General features: G+C 39.7%; 1 protein-coding gene across 1 annotated transcript in view; it reads left to right on the top strand.

Moving 5' to 3' along the window:
• frem2b (FRAS1 related extracellular matrix 2b) overlaps positions 1-27853 on the top strand; it is a 54357-nt gene that overhangs the window by 21917 nt on the left and 4587 nt on the right. The window contains exons 3-20 of the mRNA XM_086216530.1: positions 1167-1313; positions 5151-5381; positions 7289-7414; positions 8389-8640; positions 19276-19425; positions 20619-20828; positions 20934-21131; positions 21254-21418; positions 21694-21876; positions 21962-22092; positions 22191-22346; positions 22614-22917; positions 23086-23217; positions 23451-23782; positions 26304-26496; positions 26601-26705; positions 26995-27122; positions 27213-27347. Coding sequence (XP_086072656.1) covers positions 1167-1313; positions 5151-5381; positions 7289-7414; positions 8389-8640; positions 19276-19425; positions 20619-20828; positions 20934-21131; positions 21254-21418; positions 21694-21876; positions 21962-22092; positions 22191-22346; positions 22614-22917; positions 23086-23217; positions 23451-23782; positions 26304-26496; positions 26601-26705; positions 26995-27122; positions 27213-27347 — 3278 coding nt within the window. The remainder of the gene's footprint in view (positions 1-1166; positions 1314-5150; positions 5382-7288; positions 7415-8388; positions 8641-19275; positions 19426-20618; positions 20829-20933; positions 21132-21253; positions 21419-21693; positions 21877-21961; positions 22093-22190; positions 22347-22613; positions 22918-23085; positions 23218-23450; positions 23783-26303; positions 26497-26600; positions 26706-26994; positions 27123-27212; positions 27348-27853) is intronic.

The raw sequence follows: 27853 nt of genomic DNA, 5'->3' as shown, positions 1-27853 counted from the left end.
TCAGAACTGCAGAGATGATTTAGAGTACAGCATGGTTCTTCAGCATCTGACTAGAATCTCCATATGTGCAATTTTTCTTATCTGGTAGAAAACATCAAAGGAGTTCAGTATATTCATTATGGACTAATGAACTTTATCCAACTAAATGATTCAACGGAGTTGTTGTTTTTGAAAAAGATGGGGAAAGTGGGACACTTTATTCTCTCCATTATTCTTGTGCATCATACTGATTTTGCCTTTTTTGTCCCATTTATGGCTCCATATTAGCACAAACTCTAATAGGCATGAAACACATTTAGCTGTGTGTTAAATATGTAAATCTAAACAGGTGCAGTAAAGATTTTAGATGTGTAAATAGATTAAGTCATACACACATGCACCGTTACACATAATAAAACACTAGGTGAATGTTTACAAGAGAGGAAATGGACACAGTGGGGTGGTCGTCTGGAGGTGACAGATTTACTGACCGTGACACCCAGGTTGTGGTGGGGTATAAAAACCCTCAGTCATGCCGCACAAACAGCAGCAGTACTTGAAAACCACTGAACCACTGTCGCTGCACCCCCATGGTTTCCAGGAACGTTTGGAGCAGCTCTTCATGCAGTCTGGTTTAAGAATGATGAATTTTAGGGGGCAGTTAATGATTTCTTTGACGTGGGGTCAGAGCACCATTAAAATATACTGTGTATATTTCTGTATGACTTAGTGTACGTCTGCATGTTTTAGACCAGTTTTTGTATCTTGAAGTATTTGATGTCTGTGTATGTGCACTTCTTTGACTCACTATGGTCAAATCGTAGCAGCAATACCCTCCAGGACTGCAGTTTCCGCCTTTGAAACCAACTTCAAAAGGCAAGGATAGAATAACCCAGTTCAGACAGGAAACAGGCACCTTTTATCTTAATTAGAAATGAAGCAATTAGACAGCACAAAACCTATTCCTTTTGCACAAAGACTGTGCCCTCCTCATACCTCCCACTGAAAAGTCTCAAAGCAAAGTCCTGAAGGTACCCAAAAAGTACTTCTAATAAGTTATATGGAAATTTGCTGAACTATCCCAGAGACAAGTAGCTCACCTTCAAAATGAGTTTCGAATTATTAAGTCGCCATTTCCTATGTTTTTCTCTTGCTCAATGATGAGTTCCAATTGTGTTTGTTTGCAGGCGGCAACAAACTGAAGAACCAGCAGTACCGTCTCAACTGGGCTTGGATCTCTTTGGAGAAAAGGCACTATGTGGTGGATGAAGAGGTCAAGTTCCTGGAGGTGGTGCTAAAACGTCGGGGCTACCTGGGGGAGACCTCGTTCGTTAGTAAGCAGGCACTTTATGATGTCATTATCTGAATGTGACATACTGTTGATTACTGGACATCTTTTACATCGGCATCTCTGGACCACGACTGTGTTTTATCTTCATCACAAAATTGTTGCTTCTAAGGATATCAGACTTACATCTTACTGGAATTTTGACTATAATTAGATTATGATGACATTTTGAATAATTATTTAAGATAATAAAGGAATCTTGTAAAATAATTACATTTATGGAGAATATATATATATCTGTATTCTTGGCTCATGCGATTATTTTAGAGCAGTAGATCGTGACAAGATAAGCGAGTGTGTTGATATTGCTGTAAAAAGCTGTCTTGGATCTACACTCCAAACTTACTCATGTGTGGTCTTACTCACAAAATTTTCTCCCTTTATTATCTTGTTAAATATCAGTGAAACAGACAGAGAGATGAAAACATAATCCTCTAAGAGGAGAGTAACACAAGTGTCCCTCCAAGTCATTTTAATTAATCGTCCTTTATTTAAATATTTAATAGAACAGAGTGTGTTTATTGTTCCCCACTCATTTCTCAAAAATTCTCTGACTCAACGTGAGCTGAACAATGGTAAAAGGATGGGACTGTGCTCATCTAAAATCTCAGTATGAAATGTCATGATAAGTGTGAAGTAGAAACATGATAGTGAGATGCCTTGTGTCAGTAACTAAACAACAAATGATTTGCATATATAAAAAATACACTGAAAATTAATATTTGCATTGTATTTGTTGGTTGTTTATTTGTGCGTGGAACAAACGCTTGCATTTCAAACTTCTAGCCTTATGAGGCCACGTCATATTATGCATTTCCTAAATTGAAAGTAAAATCATCTCTAACCTTAAAACCAGGTCTTAGTGAGGACTGATCAAAAATGGTCCTCATCTCAGGCGCTGAGGCACACTCGAGCACTCTGTAGTGTCACAAAGGTTATGACCTTTCACCCCTCTTCATAGGCTAGAATTTATGTTCCAATTACACAATAGGATGAAATTCCCTAGAAACTGCATGCGCTCGTGAGAAAGGTCACCTGAATTTAGTAGCCATGGGAGAGAGCACTCTAAATGTATTTCAGGGTAATTTACTGACCTGAGCTAAATTAACAATAACGGTTGACACTGAAAAAACAAGCTGGTGGATTTAAGTTTATGAGGGATAGAAATTACCAGTTGCCTTTTTTTGTGTCACAATTCATTATGTTAGTAAAAATGAAGTGTAATTAAAGTTACTTAATGTTAAAGGCCAACTCCTCGGGGATCATACGGTCTCTATCTCTGCATGTCCCAAGGCCTCTAACTAATGAAACATCTCTGATATGCAAATTTCCCTGACCTTTAATACACTGCAGAGTAGATCCTCTACAAGTCCATGAAAGCAGATCATGTACTGCTGGTACATACAGCTGATGATAATTCAAAGAAAATAATTCTGAAATGAGAACTGATATTAAGACTTTTTTTTTTGTGGTTCACATTTATACAAGGTGCAAGAACAGAACAAATATAGAGAATAATGAAGTCAAGTGCTTGAGTGATGACCCCAAGTACATATTAATAATAAAAAAATGTCATGACATATTTTGTAAGGAACATAAGCAAACAAATAATTGTCCCTTGTTTTGATTACGTGGAGCATCTCTACTGTTTTATTAATGGTTGCATTATAAATTCAAGAAGAGCTGCTTTGAACTTTGGATGCACTCTGTGTTCTGTGCTCAAGAAAGCATGCCTTGCATTTTCATGTCTGAAAAGACTGTTTTGTTCTTTCAAACCTTCGCTTTCTCGCAATATAGTTTTCTTCTGATTGAGGCAGAAAGAACAAAAGTGACAATGAATGAAGTCACTATTTTTTTTTTTCAAGTCAGTTATATTTTCTATAATACTTTCAACAGCAATAAACTGTTTTCCCCAATACCAAAGTGCGCAAAACCTTTTCATGTTGTCCATTCCTCACTACAGTGAGAACATGGCTACATCCTCAGGCAATAATTCTTTGATCATACGCCACATTGGTCTCTTTGTGTCCGTCTTATCAGGAAAGCCTTGGAAGTTTTCCTTTTTCATTTTCTAATCCTATAAAACATTTGCAGACTCACCTCAATATTTTATCAGAAACATTACATTACATTACAAATGAGTACATGTCTACCCTTAATTGCCTGAGAAACCTTTTTTTTCCGTTTTAAGCAGTAAAACAAGTACAGTCAAAACTACAAAGACATCGGTGTTTTGTATGGATTTTTAATGATGTTAGTAAAACCTTTTATTTAAAAAAATACTCTCATCATCCACTTCTGTCCAATTTTAAGGGGATTGATTATGTAGTGCTTTGGTAACAGTAACATTGTTTAGTTAATCCATTGTGATGCAAATATATTGTGATACATCGTAGGTATTTGAGAAATAATCATATTTCAATTGCATTATTAATTGCTACTGAAATACCTGGAATTGTACAGCTAATAATCAATAAACTATCTCAGTAATGGAATAGTACTTGTTGTCAAAAAGTAAGTGAGTTTAACTTCTCCTCTGTTGCAGTGAGAGTGAAAACAACAACAATACATTTGATTAAATGATACTTGACCTAGCAGGCTGATCACTGAAGCTGCCACTCTCCCTCGATGTTGCACTGAGATAGTGACTGATCCTAGGCAGGGCTTTCTCATGAACACTCAGGAACTCTCCTCCTGCTCATCCAAGCCTGAGTGAACACTGATCAGAGGAGCTCCCCAGCAGGCTGCTGCTTCACTGGTCAATATGCACAATACAGGGGGTGCCAGTTTGGGGGCTACAGCGAGCCCATTTGCTGCAAAGCAAAGTCAGAGTGACTGCTGTGATCAGGGCCATCCAATCCAGGAATTGTGCAAGAGATAGAATTTGAATCAAATCATACTCTCTCCTCTCCCAGCTACCCTTTGAAGACTGTGGGTTTTTCAAGCTCCATTGAACTTGGCCATTTTATCACAGTAGAAATTTGCAAGGGCCTCTTCCCTCTGACTCTGCTTGCATATCAAAGCCCACTTTGTGTTTTCATCAAAGAATAGAATGGCAAGCTATCCAGAACGCCAAACCCATGCATTTTTCAATCTCTGTGGCCGATTAAGGATATTGAGTGTAGTCCTAATGCAATACTTCGCTTTTTTATTCATTCATCTACCCTCGTTTGTGAATAGTAAATCTCCTGGTTTCATTTATTAAGTAATTCGTAGTTTTACTGCCGGGTTGCCTTGGGGTGTGCAGCCATGTTGTTTCTATTTATTGCCAGACCCCTGCTGCTCGTTGTGTGGCCAGTTAGCAAAGACAATGCAGAGATTGTGTGACATTTCACTGGCTCCAGCGCTCCTGCACAACAGGAATCCTGCCAGTGTCACAGCAATAGTGAGTGTAAACCCCCATCAGCCGGCTCATATGCTGAAGGTCAGACAACGCAAGTCGGCTTCCAACCACTGCTGCTGCAGCGAGACTGATATGAGGGATAATTGGCTTTATTCTCTCCGTGACCATCTAAACACTTGGGTTGGGAAAACGGCACGCTGTAGATTGGCAGATATTAAGGAGTTGGCCCAACTGAAGTGTGACATAATATGTTCCTTTTTTTTTAAGAGATGGAAAACAATTGTGAAGATGTGCAAATCATTTATACTAAGATTTTTAAGACTAAAACTCATATTTTTTTTCTTTATTACCCAAATGGTTATAATGAAAAAATAATGTTGAGTGTTTTAATTAGTAATAACAAAAAAAATGCTGCCATGCTATTTCCACAGGTTTTACAGACACTAACTCTATATTAATAACACTTATATCCTTCCTAAGGTATCGGTACCAAGGATGGCACTGCACTGAAAGACAAAGACTTCCGTGGAAAATCTCAGAAACAGGTGCAGTTCAACCCAGGCCAGACTGCAGCCACCTGGAAGGTCCGGATCCTGTCAGATAGCGAGTATGAGGTGTCAGAAACCTTCCAGATCATTCTGTCTGAGCCTGTGATGGCAGCTCTTGAATTCCCAGAGGTTGCTACGGTGGAGATTCTGGACCCTGATGATGGTCAGTATCAATTTCACTTACCAGCACCTTCCTGGAAAATACCCAGGATAGTAACAAATACTCAGTGTTATTTCAAATATTTATGAATATTTGCATATAAATTCAAACCTAAAAAAAAATCTGATTTAAAAATGTCATTTATTGGTGATAATGCTATACACTTGGGTATTACAAAGTGCAAAATGGAGTTTTTGAGCGCTATGAAATGATATGTGATGTCAATAGCAACTCGTGATATGTAGATTAGATAATCCTTTATTATCTACGAACGGGGGAATCACCAGTATTATAGCAGCAAAGGGGATGACAACAATAGAGCATGTCTAAAAGGTAATATGTAAATAAACTTATCTAATCAATATAAACAAATATAGAAAATATGAATGTAAACTGGGAGTATAATCAATATATAAACCTGCTAGCTCTTCGGGATTGTAAGTGCCTGCTTCTGCCCACCTGCCTAGGACATCACAGCACAAAATAGAAAATGAATATGAAATTAATTTCCATAAAGATGGAAAACTGAGAGAAGCAAAGAATGTCTTGAACCCAACTGGATTATGAAAATGTCCACATAAACTGAGAGGAGTATTTCTTTCCACTTTCGTAGATAAACAAGGTCAAACGGATACTGAATTAACCAAGCTGACCTCCTTTGCATGAGAAATGGTCATTGCTTGAATTTTGTGAGATACACATAGAGAAACAGATGAACAGTGTTTCTGAAAACAGCTGGACTGTGATAGATCTGAGATAGGAAACAGCATAACATAAATATGGATAACACTTCTCTTCATCCCATAGGGCCTCATTGGGTAAAAAGGGAGAATTTTCTGTCAATAATTTATGCTAATTAACATGTTTAGTTAGAACTTTGTTTCACAAAACATGCATCTCTAGAGGGCAGTCAAATCAGTCAGCTATCTTTCTGCAAGATATGAAGTTCTACTCTTGTTTACGTCTGCTTTGAATAGACATCCTCCTACAGAACAGGGGTATTATCATATCATTATACTGGTTATGATTCCTAAGGATTTAATGTAGTTTGGCCCTGCAAGGTCAAATAAACTCTGCAGGCTTATAAATATGCATTTTGTTTATTTTCTTCTCAGCAGAGAAATTGCATGGCTCAGGGGTTGCCACCGTGCAAGCATGAAAAAATATATTTTTTAGACTGAATAAATCGGCTCAGACTGGAAACAGAAGAGTGTTAGAAAATTAGTTCTGTCTTCCCATGCAACTAGACAGGTCAAGTCCTATTCGCTTGCTTAGGTCTTGTTAATGTGTGTGACCATGATGCTCAATGAGTGGAGTACAAAGCTTCTCTTAAGGTTGTGATGGTATGAGTTCATCCCGGTTTTAATTGTCATGCACAGCGTACACAGAAGCAGACAAAGAGACAGAGAGCTGTCAGTAAAACTATCAAGTACAAAACTCTTGAAAACAGATTAAACAACTTTTAATCTAAGCTAATTTATTCAGGCAATTTAGGATAGACTTCCTCTATGAATAAAAATAACAATGCTAGTGTTGTCTTTTTTGGCACTTTGCTGAGTATCAGTGTGAGCTGACTCCATGTTGCAATGTTTCTACAGATAAGAAAACTTTTTTTTTTTTTTTTTCAGTGTAGCTGTAATGAGACCTATCATTGGTTCCAGTGTATGCTGCTAGCCTGCGTATTAATGACTTTGGCTGCAAATACTGTCTCATATGATTTGATGTTCTGTAGCTTTTCTGTCTCCGTCATCTCTGATAATTAATTTCACTTCACCTTCAATGCATCACAATCAATTTTCCAGGGAACCGATCATATGCAGAAAGCAGAAAGTCAGATAAGATTTGACTTACATTGTTCAACTCAAGTAATATCAACACACCTGGCCATGATTGATTTTTCTTTCATACAGAGTCAACAGTATTCATTCCCTCGGCTGTGTACAACATTGAGGAGGACATTGGAGAGCTACTTATACCTGTGCGTCGGAGTGGAGATGTCAGTCAGGAGCTCATGGTCATTTGCTACACTCAGCAAGGTAAAACAAGTCAAAAACTATGTGTTATTTGTTGGAAAATATGATTCTTCAGGTGATAAGCAGGAGTGAATTTGAAATCAGCATTCTGTGTCTACCAAATACAACATCAATCAATGAAAACATAAAAAAAAAAACTGATATTTTTTCAGTCTTGCTGTAACTCATTGTAATCCTATATACAGCACCAAGTCTAACACGGTGAAAACTCAGGTTTGACATTGACGACAAAATTACTGTCACAGTCAGATGGCAAAAATAAATCAGAACAGAATCAAATCTGTACTTGGGATGAAATTGTGAGATTTTCAGAATACTGCTAATAACAAGCATCAGGGAAAAAAAATGCCATTATTTGACCTCATCTGCCTCATGTGCATCCCATTACTTATCATTCTTCATGATCACCTCACTTGCCTATGAATGGATTTAGGGTGAAGCTGATCCAACAGACGTTGACATAGTAGATGGTGAATGTAACACACACTCACGCGCGCGCACACACACACACATACACACACACAAAACTGAGACAAACCACTAACAAATTGTCATCATTTTTTCTGCTCAGTGTTTGAAAGGATTTTATTCCCTCACATCAAAGTAAGTGCAAAGTGAACCTAAGTACCAGAGGAAGGACAACAACGCACGGTTTGACTTGATGGCAGCTGTTCATTTGTCAGAAGATGTAACCTTGAAAATTTGAAGAGAAAAAAATAAACAGAATTATGTATGTTTCTGTAGATGGTAAAATGTGGTCCAGAGGGAAGTTTTTTATTTCTATCTTTATCAGTTATACAATAGCACTCCTGCCATGAACAAGTGAGTTTTTAATTTTTTTTTCTAGGGATAGTAACTTGAAAAATCTGATTCACAGAATTAGGACATTTTTATGGTTAAAGTATAGTGTACAGTACCATAGTCTGGAGCATGACCTTCCTTAGCTGTTTCCTTCAATTTTGTTTTGATCTGCTCAGTTTCAGCCACTGGCACAGTCCCCACCACTGTGCTGTCTTACTCTGATTACATCTCTCGGCCTGAGGACCATCACAGCGTCCTACGCTTTGACAAGGGAGAGGTAGAGAAACCCTGCCGAGTTGTGATCATCGATGACTCCCTGTATGAAGATGAGGAAAGCTTCAATGTCACCCTCAGCATGCCCATGGGAGGTCGTCTGGGCTCCGAGTTCCCCACAGCCAGAATCACGATCATACCTGATATGGATGACAGTAAGATCTAATTTCACCAATCATTGAGTATCAAATAGAATGTAATAAGGTAATACAGAGAACAATAGGGTGTAGTTGTTTTTTTTAATCACAAGGCTCTTGTGTTTTGTTTTGTTTTTTCACTTCAAAGGTTTTTTGAATTCTAATCAAGGCCTCAAGAAAAATAATAGAAAATCATCATCTAATGGCAAAAAGGGCTGTTCATTGTGCAGTCTCTTACTTTATGTATGTAATGAATGGTGGTTTTACATTGAAGTTGGAGATTTGCTAGAATGTAAAAAACACAAGTGGCAGTATTTCAAAAAATTTGAGGTTTTTTTGCTGCATAAACTGATACATGCAGAGACATTCACACAGGTCATTAGACCAGCAGGCAGCAGGTTGGTGTGCTCATGAAATATGCATGCGTGTGTGTGTGTGTGTGTGTGTGTGTGTGTGTGTGTATGTTTTCATTGTGTGTTTGTGCTTGTCTCGCAACCACAAAACATTTGAGTGTGTATGCCTCTACCTTTCCTGGAGGAAAAATCTTTATCTCATATCTGCAGGCTCAGACTGCAGGGCTAATAGTCTCCCATATCTTCCAGGTGCCTCTTTGTTCCCTAACACCTGATGCCCATTCCTCAGTTCTCTATCGTTCTAACTATCTCCTGAAGCACTGCAGAGAAGTCAGACTCTGTGATCGCAGGCAGGCAACACATGCATTAAAAAATCCCCAGCGTGATTCCTTTAATCAAATCCCAGCAAGAAGAAGTTATGATGCAATATTCAATCAGCATTCCGTTATCACTCTTGATTCAAGTAGTGTGAAAATCATGACCACTGGGAAAAGGTGTGTGTGTGTGTGTTTTTTTTTTATGTAATTGAGGTAGGTCTGCTTCGTATAGATTCAATGTAATCTTCTCAAACTGCTTGGATACTCAGAGTTAATCTCCCTGCATTCCATCGTACTATTTTAAAATACCATTCACTGTGTGCACAACTTTGCCTTGTGGAGCTTACATGATTCTTTTTTTGTTATACTGCACTTGGAAAGAAACTCATTTCCTTTTTTTTTTGTTTTCTGTTTCCATCTGTATTGCATTGATCCTGTAGCTAATCACTAGCCTACTCTACACCCACATTGTCTCAGTAACACTGAAATACACAGGGCTTTATTTAGTATTTTTGTGGAGGCACAAAAACTAACATACGCATTGCTCCTTTGACTTGTCACTGGAAATTTCCAATTTCTTATCTCCCCCGGTGAGGCATGTGGTTGCCCGGTGCAGACCTCATAGGTCAAAGGAGGAAGTTCATTGAAATCCAATTGTTCTTATTTTGATTGAATTGTGGTCCTAGATGTTGCACTGTGATTAGACTTCTTAAAACAGCATGGGCAGAGTCATTTCAGGTGATTCTATTTGTGCAAAACAATTCCAAACAAACGTGTTCTGAAATAATAAAACCATAATTGGGTTGAATCCAGCATTTTAAAGAGTATGTGAGGAGCACGTTGTTAGGATTAAAAGACAGAGAGTTTATCACATTCTCTGCATACTTTGTACTTCTTCCAACCCCTTTCTGGTTCACACGGAAATGCCTGCACTGTCCCTGTGGCCAAGACCTACCAAACTCCCCTTTTTGGTAAGCATGCACTTTTGAAATGTGTCCCCAAATCTTTCATGTATTTTCCCAAGACATGTGTTTTCATCTATCCATCCATCCATACATCCATTTTCTTCCGCTTATCCTGTTAAGGGTCGCGTGGGGGGGGGGGGGGGGGGGGCTGGAGCCTATCCCAGCGGCTTTCAGGCGAGAGGCGTGGTTCATCCTGGACAGATCACCAGTCCATCACAGGGCCAACACATAGAGACAGACAACCATTCACACTCACAGTCACACCTACGGTCAATTTAGAGAATAAATCAGCCTCGTCCTCTCTTGATGTCTTTGGACTGTGGGAGAAAGCCGGAGTACCAGAGAGAACCCACGCAGGCACAGGGAGAACATGCAGACTCCACACAGAAAGATTCCATGCCCGAGCTAGGACTCAAACCTGGAACCTTCTTGCCATGAGGCGACAGTGCTGACCACTGCCGCCTATGTGTTTTCAATTAATCAAAATTATGGTGAAAATCTACACCAAGGGCATGAACCTGCTCTAAAGTGGTTGCCCTATAGGCTCCTGTACCAACCATTTTCAAAAGCTGTACTCTACGTATATCTGAGATTGGAAGCCAGCAAATTCTGACCCCAGGAAAGACAATGTGAATGGCAACTTGGCCTGTGTTGCCCACACTCTTTGTGCACAAACCACATTTTGGGGAATCACACGCAAATCATCATCTGTATCGGGTATGTGTGAAGGTTTACACAACAGTACGTTATAATACCTTTGATGTAGAACAAGTGATAATTTTATTTTCATTTTTTGCACATGCACATACAATTTGATAGTTTGATAGTTGTCCGACATGAGGGAGCAGAGCCTTCAGATCCACTTGAGGATGTTGGCATTGTCATTTAATGATGCACAGTCTTGCAACATATGAGTGAATGGTTTAGCAGCCCTGCTTACCTTGACCTGCTGTGTGAACCTTAGCTACCCCTAAGACCTGAGATTAACAAAAGAATTTCTTTGGAAAGTGCTAGGTCTTTCTTCTGACCAGAAAAAAGTCAGGAATGACTTTTATAGAATGTAATTCATGGACCACATTTGACTTTATCTTCCTCAAACATGAATACATGGTAACAGTAGAGATATCATTAATTTCTTATCCGTCTTGTCAAGACCCAACACTACTTACTACTACTACTACTACCAACACTACTACTATTACTACTACTACTACTTACACTATCCCATTTTCATGGGGGACTTTCTTAGTATGAGCTGGACCCTGAATGATCCCTCTTTGTCCAAAGAGAATGTCTATTATTTTCATCTTGGTCATCTTAAATCTCATCTCAGGTGTTTTGACAATCCATAGCAAACCAATCTACCTGCCAAACACATCTAAAGCAGGAAGGTCTCAGATATTGTTGTTGTGTAGTAATAGATTATCCCTTTTTCCTCTTGTGTAATTTGAGATAGACACACTTCAAGTGGATTTGTTTAACCTGCTTGAGTTAGGGCGAGGAAAGTGAATGGAATGTTTTCTTACTGTAGCAGCATCCGGTGTAACCTGAGATAGACAGCAAACGGCCTTTTGACCCCCTCTGCTCCTGAGTATTGACTCCAGACTGACAAGACAGCTGCTGAGACACACAGGTTTTAGTGGCTCGTCATGATGGCATTCAGCCTGCATCACAAAGAAATGTGTTACTAGTGATTTTTTTTTTTTTTTTTTTTGTATCCTGAAAGTTGAAGTCAGGATTTACTGTAATGAGAACTGAAATATATTTTTCTCTGCAGATGTGAATTGCTTTCATGGTATGTCTTCACCATCATTAGAGGTCCTCAATGAATTACCACACAGAGAAGGAAAATGTGCGTAATAGGATTAACTCCTCTCAGATGACAAACTGCATTAATAATCAGTTTATTTATCAGCAGTCATGTTTTCTTTGGCTCGGGCTTGTGACAGAGTGAAAAAAATCTTGCACATATCAGTTGTCAAAAAAAAATTCAAAAGAGGCCTGCATAGTTGTCAGAGCCACAGTACAGCCTTATTTTATATAAACGTGTATGCATTTCATTGTTCTCTTTTGATTCTGTCTCTTTTCAAGACTATGAGTGTGACATAGAAATTACCCCTGATGCTTTTGTCTGACAAATTGTCTCATTATAATAATACATCACAAGTACCTGACATCTGATCACACACAAAGACGCACACACGCAATGCATGTACGAAGTGTGCAGCAACACCTCCGAATCTTAATTAGGTGCTGGAGGTGTTTGCTACCAGATTCCATTAAATAAATGCAATGTAAAAAGAAGGAGAAAGAAGATGGTGTCACCTCGTCAAAGCTGCTTAAAAGCGGTGATAATGGACATAGCTTGAGCACTGATGGTGAAGTTAATGGTATATCAATCAGAGGCAAACAGGGTAGAAAGGCAGCAGGAGATAGAGTGGCATTTCATTTCCAATCCAGCTGTCCTTCCTAGTGTAACCTGCATTGAATAGAGCACTGGTTTCCAAACAAGTCCTGTACACCCTGAAACATTACCCCCCTTCTATATACCTCCTCTATCACCATTGATGGCGCTAGTGCCACCAGCAGCTAGGATAGCACTGCTAACATTAATGCAAGCTCTGTTAGACACAGAACCGGAGCTCTTGCAGTTTTGGCAGTAACAGCTCTGTCTTCAGCTGAAGTGCAGCAGTGGGGTGAGATTATTTTAACCATTTATCTATATGTGAGCAAAAGGGGCCTTAATTTTTTTCCAAGTCGGAGGGAAATGGTAATAGGCCTACTGAGTGCACTGATGGGTATGCATTCCTTGATAACCTTCCCTCAGCCCTACTCTGCCTCTGATTGGGTGGTGCTTTCAGGCATTTGGAATGACACAGACTGTGGTTAGAGCCAGTCAGAGGAAGAGAAGATCTTTTTTTTTGTTTTGGGGTTGTTGTTTTTTTGCTTTTTTTTGTCAGAATGTGGACTGTGGACCTCATAGGCATTGACAAGCAGTCTTGCACTGGACTTGCATTCATGAAACCATCATTACGGAAGGTGGATGTGCTGACAAGGAGGCCTGACCTGTTGTGCTAGAATGTGTACAGCGGTCACTGTACCTGCAAGCTGCCAATATCCTCAGTATTGAATTGATATTTTTAATCCAGGTTGCTTTTATTTAACTCCACCACAGTATATTGTATTAAAGGAGGTTAAATGGGGCATGACATCTTTCCTTTTCATTTCCTTTTGTAGGAGTAGCTTTACATGTACATTTGAGAAGGGTGTCAGCGCCTGGCACACCCGTCCGCGCCTGTACGATGTTTGTGCTGAGGCTCCTTGAAGAGCTTTAATTACATGGATAGAATCCTGCACAACTGACAAGTAGAGAATGTATGGTGGCAAGCACTATAGAGAAGCACAATTTGATGAAATTAGAAACCACAAGGCACCAATGTACACACTCCCTGCTTTGTGCAGGGGTGGCCACCTATGGGTATAGGCACGTACCAGAAATCACACAAGTGCAGTGGGAGGTGGAGCTCATATAGTCTGCCAAGTGTTTGATGGTAATTTGTGGAAGTCTAAACAGAGAATGTTAATAGCTTTTACTCTCAAATGAGTTGAAGTTTTCTGCACCAATAACCAGCATTGTAGGCCCATACTATGGAGAGAAAGACATGTTTTCATTCAAATTAAAGCATTTATTTCACTAATTAGTGCACCTTCACCTGCAATGAAACTTTAATTAAATTGTGATTTGTTTGGAATGAAAACCTGCAGAATCCTCTTGTGCTTGACAGGAGATATTCCTAAAGAGCTTTGATGGAAAGTGACCTTAAACAAAAATGGAAAATAACTACAAAATATACTTAAATTTATTACTGCAAATATTGTAAGCAAATCCAGTATTACAAGAAAATACTCCTGCTTCTTGATTTACTGCATTGCCCGCAGCAAACTAACCCACGAAATGGCTGTGTGCATTTTGGATCTGTCACAGCTCAATCTTACCTTTCCTAAACACTGATGATAAATGGGTAGTAAATATATAGTACAGATATATTTAGGAGTTAGTATCAAATGTTACACAATTATGTCCTTATAGTATTTATTGTGATAACACCTCCACACAGGAGGCATTTTTTGAATCCTTCGTTGTTATTTTCATCAGAAAGATTAAAACTCATGAAAGTGTGGAGGAACGCAGAAAGACCAAGAAATAACGTGTTATAATGTTGCAGTTAACAGTCAAAAAACTAATATGTTTAACTCAGTGGAGGTCTTAGTGTGTGCCTTTATAAAAAGAATAAGGGGGGCTTCTTTGGAATTGTATTATTGGGTTTTCTTTTATAAATAATATGCACCACTAAGCCACAATGGAAGCTTATGAAGTTTGTCCCTTAATGTCTACTCTGTCCTTTATGGTGTCCCAGCCAAATTCAGTTTTAAATGATAATTTCAGTATATTTCAGCCTTGGTTGCATTTTCCCATATGGATGGTTCAAATGATTGATAGGGACCAAAAATGAAAAACTGGAAATCGAAACAGTAATGTAATCCTATGGATCAATTGTCTGCATCCACAAAGAGTTTTTTGTTTTTGCCACCAACAGTCTTGATATTATCAGTATTTGACATCACATGTAACTGAAGTTTCGGTCAAGGAGAAGTTCTGAAATCTTTTAGCTGCTGGGAAGATAACAGTTGTGAGTTACCTTCTGGGGTAGAGTCCCCACTGAGATAGAAGCTCATTGAATTGCTGCAGTTCTCATTATCTCGAGAACCTTTCCTAACTAATACAATATGTTACTGAGTGATTGTTTTTGTTGTTATCTCCTGCTGTGCTTCTGGATATACAGATGCCAGGCCAACACAATAACCTTAGCTAATAACATTACCTACTCCCTGTGTGTAGCAGGTCATCTGCTCTTGGAACAGCATTATAGGATAGTAGGATTTTTACTCAAATTTGATTGACTGGAGTCATTTAAAACGGTTATTGCAAACAATATTTGCATTGATCTTACAATAGTTTTACAGATTGTTGCATTTTGTTTGCAGTGTACAGTTTTTTTTTTTAACCATGTGTAGCACAAGTAGCCACAATTTCTGTGTGTCCCCGTCATCCAAAAGTCACACACTAGCCTCCTGCTAGTTGGATGGGAAACTTAAGATGAAACAGCAAGAGGAACTCCAAGGCACTCTCATTTAACAAAAGTTTAAAAAGCCTTTATTGTAGTAGCTTGGTCATATTTGAACCTTTAAAATATTCAGATGCGTTTCGGCAATCAAGCCGTCATCAGGGAGTCAAACATGATTGCCAAAATGCATGAGTTTTTTTTTTTAAAGGTTTAAACGTGACCAAGCCACCTCAATAAAGGATTTTTATACTTTTACAAAATGAAAGAGCCTAGGATTTCCTCTTGCCGTTTCATATCATCCAGTATAATCCAAGTCTCCTTTATCTAATTGCCTGCACAAACACTTTGATTTAAATCAAAAACTATCAAAATAAAAGAGTTCTGGTTCCACTTTCTCACCCATTCAGTTGTAACTTGATAGCAGTGAATTTCCAGGTGGCAGAGGCCTAGCCGGTGAACCCAGCTGGGATTTGGCATTTTGAATTAATTTATAGTCACACTTAGTGTATTAGTGAGTCTTCAGCTCAAATCAAGTTCTTGTGAGGTATTGAGCAGATGACTGGACAAAGAAGACTTGGACTACAATGGACAATGCATTTAAAAGATTTTAGATGTACTTTTTCTATTGTAAGACTTTGGTAATCTTAGGTCTCCTGTAGCATCTAGCCCTTTGTGTTTTCTGAGTTCAAAATTCACTAAGAAGTCACACAGGGGGAAAAAAAAGAACTTTGTGATTGCAAGACATCTAATAGAGAGTAGTTGATAAACAAATTGTTGGTTTTTGGTGAGGTTTCACTTTAACAGTTTATAACGGGAAAATGAATTGTTATAATGATGTTTTTTCTGTACAAATTTTGCTCTCGTGTCAACTCTGCATTGGAAACTCTAAAGTTTACAAGAAGCCCACGTACTCTACAGCTGCACGCATTGAAAGCTGTCCTTTGAACATCTGCTATTTTCCCAGTGGCAGACCATCTGCACATAAATTAGCCACATCCTTACAGTTTCCACTCAGGTTTTCCCTGAGATGGGTTTAGACAGAGAGGCATGTCTTTTCTTGCAGAGGTAATTGCTGTTTGATATTGACTCTGTATCCGGCAACATGTTTTGTTGGTCTGGGCTGCAAGACGTGAGAATGCTTGTACTGCAGGACTTGACTCGTGTGTTTAGAGTCAGTTGCCTGTAAATTTTGCTCTTGCTCTGAAGGTATGATTATGGGCCGGTCTTGTGAGTGCAACATACCCTGGATGGGGATGAATCGAAGGAACACTGTTATTATTTCTCACCTGGATTCCTGCTCATTCAGATATAAACAGATGTCTCAAGCACTTCAGTTGAGAGATGCTGACCCGAATCAACAGCATAAAGACTCTCAATCCAGAGCTTGCTTTGAAAATTCAAGTGTATCTCTGTGGCACTCATACTGGAAGACAATTATGCACTGAATATTGAGCTGCTGTTATATACTTTTGCTGCTGGAAAGAGGTTTGTCAAGCACACAGTGGGCAGAGGAATTCAATCTCACTATCAGAGAAGCCACTTAGCACTGTGGGAATGTCATGCTAAGTTCAAGTGAATTCGAGTACTCTGTTCCACTGCAACAGTCCCCTCAGGGATGCCTTCTGTATTTCATGTTCTCACATATACAACTGAATACATAATCCCTTTGTGTGACTGTTATGCTGGCATATCTCATAAGAAATTGAATGGAGAAATTAACATATGAAAGATGTTTTTATATCTGGCTTTGTATTTGTAATTTTCCAAGAGTGTAGCATGTAGAGGTGGTTTGATCATTTTTTTTCAGTTTTTCACACTGTCCAAAAAGTGTTTTGCGTTTCAAGTACTTCTAAATAAGTGTCTTGAGCTCATAATTATGGTGTTTTTTTTCCACCACTGCTTTGTGAGTCCAGAATGTGGAAAGAGCCAGCCATTTATATTTAGCTTGAAGCTATTGGCGAATCATTACTAACAATATGCTATGCCACTAATCCACAAACACTTGTTGTTTATTTGAGATAAAATGTGACTTGCTCTAACTGTATGCTGGACTCACAAAGAAGGGATGCAGTAGGGGAAAAATACGCACCCTCAAGACATCTATTTGTGAGCTGAAAAATTAATGTTTTTCATCAAAGTATCATTTAACAATTGAATTTGCTTGTGATACCTATATGAAATATGATCCGATTTATGGGGAGCATTTGTTGTTTTGAATACATGAAAGTTTTTACAATTTACATAATTTTACATAGGTCGGTCTAAATCTGGATTATCTCCATTTGCATTTTAGTAATTTAAGATTTGCCGCATGGTGTAAGAGGCTGCTGCTGGCTGGGCTGATGGAGCCAGCGGTTTACCTTTCAGTTAATGGGCCGTAGCCCTTTGAAGCTCACTGTTTGTCTGCTGCGCAAACCTTATCTGATTACTGGACAAGTACAACAGGGCCTGAGTTCCTGGCTGCCAACCGCAGGCTAGTAGATCTGATTACTGGGGACAAGGTGCAGGCAGCCAAAACCATCTTTGTTTCTCTGTGGGAAGAAATTCTGGCAGCTGCCAGCCTCTTGATGCAGCACTCATTGTCCTGGCTGAGCTCTCAGGACAGATTGAAGCACGGTGTTGGTCCTTTGCTTGCACTTAAGGGTAATATTATTTCAGTCACACAGATGGTAGCTCTCTGTACCACAAATACTAAAGCTTAGCCTAAAAGACTATCTCCCTTTGAGAACCTGTCTCATCCTGTGGGTTGCTACTGCCAAGGCACACTGGATCAAAATATGCAATACCATCTGAGACTGAATGATTAACAGTGATTTTTTTCTGATTAGTAATTGTGCCTGGCAGCGCTGTTGAAGGTTGATTGTTTTGCACAATTAATCTTGGTTTAATTTGATAATCATGGATGTTACAGCAGTATTGACTTGTTTTTGTTCAATACATTTATCCCTTAGTTCTGCATCCCCAATTTCCTTTTTACCTCAAACTGTGTGACGAGAAACACTTAAGTACCGTTTTGTCGGTGCTAAGTTTCATTGTCATGGAGACTGCAACTCTGCCCATGGCCATTCATTTAATTTATTCATTATTTGGTCACAGTTTCTCTAGAAAGCATAAGGTTTTGCAGGTTAGTAGGACCCTGTAATAAAAATAATGCATTTAACCAATGATATACATGCATAACTAAATATTTTCTTTTCTGGATTGTCATGATGGACTACAGCTGAGTCCCTGGAGCTCATTTGCAGTCTCAATGTGTTGCCAGTACTAAGAGTGTTACAGTAGCTCAGTGCAGAGGTCGAGACCCTTGAGCAATCATTTCTCCAGCAGGAGGACTAAATGACATGTTGTGCATTGTTGAAAGTAAGCTGGCTCTGAAAGGGTTAAATAGAGTAACAGTGGGTGAATTTGGCTGCAGTGGAATCTGAGATCATAGAAACACTAATTGCAGTCAGGCAGGCCCGGGCTGGCGCATCAAGCTCTACATCCCCCAGACCTCCTGTCAGGCCTCCTGTCTGCCTCTCAGTCCCATCACTGTAAAAAGCAGGCTTACCAGACCAAACCAGGAGATTCAGGTCTGCCTTTATGTTGCCTTTTGTTTTGTAATGCATGTAGAATCCCCCCCCCCCCCCCCAAAAAAAAAAACAACCTTGTCTTGTTGTAGGATGTGAGAAATTGCTATTTAAGGGCTACAATTACAGGCCTGTTTATGTTTCAATGGAAACATTTCCTCCTTAATTAAAGGTATTCCTGCTGAGTATGTGACCTATTACAGATTCAGTTGTGCACTTACACCAGGCATTCAAATATCCTGTTGTGCAACAGCTAAGAATATTTATGGATTGTATCCTCCTGTGCTCTTCACCTTAATGTTTCTCTCTTTTGTTCTTGCCAGCCCCAGTCTTCTACTTTGGAAACACAGACTACCATGTGGATGAGAGCGATGGCTTTGTGGAGGTGCAGGTGTGGAGAACAGGGACTGATCTTTCCAAAGCAGCAACCGTCACAGTGCGTTCCAGAAAGACGGATCCTGTCTCGGCTGAGGGTATTGTGTCCCTGCAAGCAATCTTTCTCTGACAGCTTTACCTAGTTAGCGCTTAGATAAATATAAACCACAGAAAACAATAGTCTTAAGTCGTCAGCCTGTCACTCTTTGTTTTCCTAAGCTCAAGAGTCCAAGGAAATGTTAATACTGGATATGTGGGATAGATGACCTGGGGAATGTAAACATTGTTTTAGGTTAGAAAACTCAGGAATATACACCATTTTATGAGAAAATGGCAGTTTGAGTGAGGAAGGAGCTTTAGGAATGCACTCTTATTGTTCTGCACGCAGGTAAGCGTTTAGACTTCAATTCCGGTTGCTCTCTCGATAAGCTTTCCCCACAGTCTATATTACCTTCTGCCCTCAGGCAGTGCTCTCCCCCTTGCATAGATTCTCCTGCCTGTATCATGACCTTAAAAAAAAAAAAAAATTATCTTATCATATGCAACATGGTAGAAATACAAACCCACATGTACTGAACACATATAAGTAGGTCAAAGTAGGTTACATGAGAAAAGCTTGTGGGTAAAGGGTGAGGTCTCCATACCCATTCAAAAGAATGGCAAATGAATAACCCGTTTGCACTCCTGGAGCTATCCAGTTTCCATCAGCATTCCTTCACACACGCAGTGCTAACAGCCATGAGATGTTAGCATGCACATATCCTTTCATCTTGCTTGCAGCCTGACAGTCATAAATGAAACATGAAGTAACATGAAAAATACTGTCAAAATAAGATTAATACTGCAGCCACTTTGTGCAGTATCATTTCCCTACCTACTTAAGAATTGATACAGTATAATACAGCGGTGAGATGTCAAAGTTCAATGTTTTTATTGAATCTGTTTGACAGAGGTGTGAGTTTATGGCCTAAGGTTTAAGGCTGTAATTTGTGATGCTGTTGATTGGTTCTGGTTTGATTAAGTGGCGTCACTAATATTTCTTCTAAGCTTTTTACACGAGTTAGAACTGACAAAATTTCAGGGAAACTTGCATCTGCACCACACATTAACAACATTAAAATGACAATTAAAGTAGAAAAAGAAAAAAAGAAAAAGTTTAGAATCTTTATGGAGAGGTTATTGCCGCTGGACTGCATTTATCTTGGGTACATAATCAATTGGGAAGTGAGTGTACACTGAACAAACACTCACTTCTTTGAAAATGTTTGACTTATAATGTGTTGTGGAGCAGCTGGTGTGGATTATGTGGGGATCAGTCGGAATCTGGACTTCGCACCAGGAGTTAACATGCAGACATTTCGTGTTACCGTCCTTGATGATCTGGGCCATCCGGTGCTGGAGGGGCCTGAGAAGTTTGAACTGGTGCTCCAGATGCCCATGAATGGGATCCTTGGGGAACCAAGCAAGGCTACAATCCTCATCAATGACTCTGTTTCAGACTGTGAGTGAAAATTGTAGCTGAATTTTATTCAGATGTTGACATTTAGGGATTTGTGGTGTTTGAATGGTACTGTTTGTTTATTTTTATTGGTTTGTGTTTTTCTAGTGCCAAAGGTTCAGTTTCGTGATACTGTGTATGTGGGCAATGAGAACTCTGGGCAGGTGTCAGCTATTGTATACCGCAGTGGTGACATCAGCTACAAGTCCACTGTTCGCTGCTACAGCAGGCAGGGAACGGCCCAGGTCATGATGGATTTTAATGAGAGGCCCAACACAGATGCCTCCATCATCACCTTCTTACCAGGTAGTAAAACCTAGTGTAACTTTGTTCTTAATTTTTGTCATAATTTTTTTTTGTTTTTTTAAAGAAATGAATAAATCTTAAGGACATCTTGTTGAAAATATATTTCTCTGACTTTCTCCCAGGAGATGTTGAGAAGCCTTGTGTTCTAGTGCTAGTTGATGACACGGAACATGAAGAGGAAGAAGAGCTGCGTCTTGTGCTGGGTAGCCCAAAAAGCGAATCTCCGTTTGGAGCATCTGTCGGGGTACAGAATGAAACACTTATCAAGATAAAAGATGATGCCGACAGTAAGTGATGTGTTGTTATTCAATATTTCAATTTTTTAAGCACAGCGGCTATTTGATGATATAAGTTCAGAATTATTTAAGTTAAAAAAAACAACAACAACTTCCCTTTAAAGCACTTGAGTATAGCATGTTCTTTTGAATCACTGCTGGAAAGCATCAATTTTTTTAAGGTTCCACACACAATAGCTGTACACAATGACATGTTGTGCTGTTACAGTGTACAGTAACATTCTGGAACACATGAAAGATTTAAACTCTATACCATGCTTCCTTAGGGGCCATTATTAGGTTTGGGGGGACCAAATTCAGTGTGCATGAACCAAAGCAAAGTGGCCAAGTATCTATCGTGAAAATCCCAGTCCTGCGAGTTGGGGACACCTCTAAAGTTTCTGTTGTCCGAGTTCACACCAAAGACGGATCTGCTACCTCTGGTGAAGACTACCATCCCATATCTGAGGGTGAGTGTTGCAAGACTTTTATCAGGACAGAGACAATCTGAAATGCCCTGAAGAATAATTCATGAAATGTCATTTTTCTGAACAGAAATTGTGTTCAGAGAAGGAGACACAGAGCACTATGTGGAGGTGGAGATATTATATGATGGTGTGAGAGAAATGAGGGAGGCGCTCACTGTGCACTTGAAGCCTGATGAGAACATGGTTGCAGACACACAGGTGAAAATTAAGACAAATTATATAATTCAGTTGTCAAATTATCAAGATAACTATCAACTTTAAAATCCTATTAATCACCATTCCTTGTTTGTCAACAGATGACCAAAGTCATAATTTATATTGAAGAGACCAACAGCATGGCAGATGTCACCTTCCCCTCAGTGCCCAGAGTGGTTTCTCTGCTGCATTATGATGATATCGACAGGAACAGAGACTCTCTCCCTGTGGCTGGATACCCTGTCATTTGTGTAACTGTATGTCCAAACAGATAATAAACGAACATACAAGGCACTTTTTTTTAGCTGTTTACAAAATTAAAGTAAAGATTTTTTATCAAAAGTATTGCTGTGAATAGTTAAATACTCGTAATGAGACGGTAGAGATTTCAACAGATGCACATAGTTTGGTCAATAATCAGCTTCCTCAGGGGCTCATCAGCACTATAAAGAATGACTTTGTCTTTGTAGCAGGGATTTTAGTATGGATTTCACTGACAGGGATAATTTCTGTTTACCTTCTAGGCTTGTAACCCCAAGTATCCCGACTATGACAAAACAGGCTCCATCTGTATAAGCGAGAACATCAACAACACCCTGACTCATTACCGTTGGCTTGTCAGTGCCCCCTCAGGCCAAGATGGTGTCACCAGCCCTATGAGGGAAGTTGACTTTGATACCTTCTTCACCTCCTCCAAGCTTATCACTCTGGATTCAGTCTACTTCCAGGCTGGTTCCAGGGTCCAGTGTGCTGCAAGGGCTGTGAACACCAATGGCGATGAAGGTCTGGAGCTCAGTAGCCCCATAGTACCCATCAGCATGGATGAGGGTGAGCGGAGCTCATTCATCTGTTTCAGTGTTTTTGTCTCATAAGAAAGAGCCGGCTGCATTTTGCTTTCCCACTGAAGTGCTTGCTGTCCTTGCTCACACAGAAAATTGAAAATTGACAGATTTTTTTGTGCTCTCTGGTGTTTGTTTGTTGTTTGTTCGGTTGCAGGAATGTGCCAGCCTCGTGTTGTGGGCACAGTGGGGGCCGAGCCTTTCTCTGCCAAGCTGCGTTACACTGGAGCAGAAGATATTGAGCACCCCAACCTCGTCAAGCTGACTGTCACCATGCCTCATATTGATGGTACATAATAGCATGGTTTTATCAGCAAAAACAACACTTGCCTAATTAAAATATCAGGATACACAGCAGTTGCTCCATTGATCCCGTCTTAAGATGGGGAAATGAATTTTGGTTTCCCGTGTCGCTCATCTACCAAATTCTTTGAATAAGAAACTACCTCAGTTAGTTTTTCCTCAATGGATAATCTAACTTTCCTGCTCTAAAATAACTGCTACTCTCTTATCCTTTCCCAGGTATGCTGCCTGTAGTGTCTACCCGGGCCTTGTCTAATTTTGAGCTCACACTGAGCCCAGATGGTACCCGCGTTGGCAACCATCGCTGCTCCAATTTATTGGACTATTCTGAAGTCAAGACTCGCTATGGCTTCCTCACTGACGCCACCAAAAATCCAGAAGTAATTGGCGAGACAGCACCTTACCAATACAGCACTACCCTTAGGGGTTCCAGCACACTACGATTCTATAGAAACCTCAACCTGGAGGCGTGTTTGTGGGAATTCACCAACTACTATGACATGTCAGAGCTGCTCAGTGACTGTGGAGGTAACATCGGGACTGATGGACAGGTAAGCTGCCCCACCTTTGGGCTTCAGGTCACCTCTGACCCCGCTTGTCATCTCTAAATGTGTGAGTGAGGTCAGTAAAGCGGCGTAGTGACTTGAGAACAGGAATGTGCACTCAGCAGTTACTGGTCTGCTTTGTCATTTAACAAGACTTTTAAATTTTTACTCAAATGTCATGCAGGATTATAGATACTAATGAATTATTTACAAGTATATTAAAACCAAGCTGGGCTAGTTGGTAATTTGAATAGCAGGAGTCATCCAATAGTCTGGAGACTTGTGTTAACATCTTTAGTAATGACTAACCCGACGCCTTTCCTCCTTTAACACAGTTATTTTTCTTGTCAAGGAAACAAGTCAATAACCTGTTGCTGTTGCCATGTGCACATTATTACTGCATCTGTGATGTGTGGAGATATACAGTGCAAAACCTGGCACACATTCCTCACAGCCTGTAATATTTGCATTCATCAGAGTTGATATGTTGCTAATTAATTTTGCTAAAGGAGGTGGAAATGTCTGCTCCATTTCCGACTGGCGATTAGTGCTTAAATCCCTGCAGCACTACAGTGTATTTAACAACAGCAGTATCAGCCTGGTAATAACAGTCTTCCACAACACCTACTGCCTGTAGCCACATGATGTAAATGTGGCAATAGTGGACATGACTAGACAAGTTAGCAGGCTGGTGCCAGTAATATAAACTTCAATTTACAACCATAATATTAATCCCTTGAGGTCAGAATTTTTTTAATGTATATTCTAGCTGTTTGATAAAAACCTTGTATTTCCAAAAAAGTCAGGAAATGTAATAAATCATTTGAAGACATTCTACTGAGCTGTTTACTTCTGATTAAGTCAGACAGAACAGCTTCTCCACTGTTTACTTTTATCTTTATTGCTCTGCTGTATGCAAAACTTCCTTCACATTGTATACAGAGTAGAGATATGAGGTTTTGCTGATATTTACATGATTTAGTGCATTTACAAGATTTAATCAAACTCTATTTTTATATTGTTGTGTTGTTGTTATATGATGATATTACACAATCCACAGCATCACACCTGCTAAATGACCTCTGGGATGAATGAATGGACGATGTGTGCCTGACTGATGTTTACTATATGCAAACATACTGAGAGAGCACAGATGAGAGGCACAACCTCGTGCCAGCCGATGGACCCTGACTAAAAAACAGTCACGATCGGACTCTGCTCTAATAGTAGTTCAGTGGAATCGGGAATCTCTTACAGCTTCCAACTTAACTGTGACGAGATCTGTTGCCAGTCTCCAGTAAAATTTCAACCAAGTCAGGCCAATCTCCATAACCACTGCCTCCAAACCTGACCCCCAACCCAGCCAGTAGGTGAGGGTTAGGGTGGACCCATCTGCGTGATGTAACCGGTTCGGCATCTTGAATATCATGGACCGCGTCTTCTTCGCTTCACATGTTGACTGCTGACACTGAATGCAATATGGTAGCAGAGCAGAGCGAATGCAGACCTGAGTTAGAGTCCATGCAGAAGGCGAAGAAAGAAAGCTCTCACAACAGCACAGACGTGTGAGGTATAATGCTGAAACAGAAGACTGAGTTATGAAGGAAAAGAAGGATTTTGATTGTAAATAAATGTTTAATAGCACACATCTAGAAATAATGACTCAATTCGTGTTACTTTAACCTTTCCATGACAGGGGGAAATGATATACATTCAGATCATGTACCGTTCTGTATGTAGATTTTGTTGCTATGGTTACTCATGAACAAAGCACAAGACGATATGTAGATGAACAGGCTTCAACATCACACATTCGGTTTCAGGATCCTTGAGACAGGATCAATTGAGGAAGAACAAGTCTTTGTGGGCAACCTGTGACCCAAGTGTTCGTCTAAGTGGGAGGGAAGACTCAGCAGGCCGGGGCCAGTGTCATGTCACAGCTTAACAGGACCACAGGAATCTATTAAGGCCCAGCAGGTTGTGTCAGAAGGCCATTCTGTAAATCATTTGCCTGAGCTCCCAGCGCCCAGAGGCAGAAGCACGTCTCCACATGTACTCAGAGCCAGTGCAGGCAGGAACATCTTGCAGGTCAGAGGAAAGTGCAGATACCAGAGAGGAGTCCCGGTGAGGACTTTCACCAGTCGCCCATTTAGGATAGCTCTTTAAAATGAATAAATAAATAAAGTACTCTGTGCCCAACACATGCCTTTTCACATTTTTGACTCTGATTTTAGGTAAAAACAGCAATATATTTCATTGAGTCACACACTGAAAGTATGAAATTTTTGAGCAAAACAAAAACTTACAATGCCTACTTGTAGTAATACTATGGGCAGTATTGTGCTCTGTAATTACTGGGTCAGTATGCAGCCATAAAGCAGCACTATATTGTACAGTATTGAAAGCTGATCTTACTTGTATCGGCCATAAAAGAATAGTTTCCTTCATATCCTAACAAATGGCACACGTTTTTTTGGTTGCTTTTACGTTAATAAGACTTAATGCTTTCATTTTTGCTCTGACACAGGTTTTGAACCTGGTCCAGTCCTATGTGACACTGCGAGTCCCCCTTCATGTGTCGTATGTCTTCCACTCGCCGGTGGGAGCAGGGGGATGGCAGCACTTTGATCTGCAGTCTGAGCTGAAGCTCACATTTGTGTACGACACTGCCATCTTATGGAGGGATGGTATTGGTAGCCCACCAGAGGCAGAACTACAAGGTACATTTTAAGAGAATACTTCAAACTCTGTTATATTTTCATGAATTAGTATATGGATGAAAATCAGTGTTGTTTAACAAGCCGATTTAAAACTGTGCCTGCAGGTGCACTGTACCCAACTAGCATGCGTATAAATGACCAGGGACGGCTTGTAGTCAACTTCCGAACTGAGGCTCGATTCAGAGGCCTGTATGTCTTTGCACATCCAGGTATGTTACACTGTAATGTGGAGGTGTGTTCATTGCTGAATTATCTAAAATTTGAAATTCCTCTTAAAAGTAAGTCTTTATATTTTCCATAAACTTTAAAAGTGAAAGAAAGAAGAGAACAAATATTTAGCATAGAGGAGGGTTAAATTTAATACCTCATTTTCCAAAACAAAACATTGTATTGCTAGTCTAAATGTCACAATAGATTTCAAGCTATTTCATTATTCAGTGTTTAAAATGCATGATTTTTTTTACTGATTATCTGCATAATCGATGCAATTTTCACTAGCTTCAGCTCTAACCTCCATGGTCATGTGTCCGGACCACTCTGGTTTGACCTTTAACCTCAGTCTTGTGAGGAGTGAACCAACCTACAACCAGCCCATACAACAGTGGATGTTTGTCTCAGATTTTGCCGTAAGGAAGCATTTTGATCCCAAAAGAGCAGTTCAATTGTTTCTTCCATTTCTAAAACCAATTTTTAACAGGACATGAATCCCCTTTCAGGTGCGAGACTACTCTGGCACGTACACAGTGAAGCTGATTCCTTGTACATCTCCTCCCAGCCTGGAGTATACCATCCCTCCTGTCTGCAACCCAAGAGAGCCTCTTACCTTTGACCTTGACATCCGATTTCAGCAGGTGACCTCACCTCATCCAAGATAATTGAAGGAAGCAACTCCTTTTGTGGCACGAGTCCAAAAAAATATGATCCAACAAGAAATGTACAGTAGTATCAACTAAATTTAGGCCAAAATAAGGAATGGAACTGAATAATAATGCTTAAAAAAAGATTAAAAACGAGGGTTCATCTCCTGTCTCAATATACATTTACACAGCATTGATAATTCATGACTTGACTCTTAAAGATTATATATGCTCTGCACATTTGATAAATGTTTCCAATTAAAATGTCAGTCACTATTTCCTGTATATCATTTATACTTATTCCTCTTTCCATGATTGCATCAGCCAAGAAATCTAAGAGGAAACTGACTTCTGGTTTGTTCCATCCAATTAAGCATTCAGTGCAAATCCTCTCATTTAAATTGACAGGAACAGATTGACTGCTCAATCGCCTCTTTTTTAATCACTTTAGCTGTACGTTAAATGTGTCAAGCTTATATCCAGCATTGCAACAAATAACC

This window comes from Aulostomus chinensis, chromosome 10 (assembly GCF_037954235.1).
Source record: "Aulostomus chinensis isolate RoL2024-O1b breed Wild chromosome 10, RoL_Achi_v1.0, whole genome shotgun sequence".
NCBI lineage: Eukaryota > Metazoa > Chordata > Actinopteri > Syngnathiformes > Aulostomidae > Aulostomus > Aulostomus chinensis.
The sequence above is the reverse complement of the archived record's forward strand: the minus strand, read 5'-3'. Positions and strand labels throughout refer to the sequence as shown.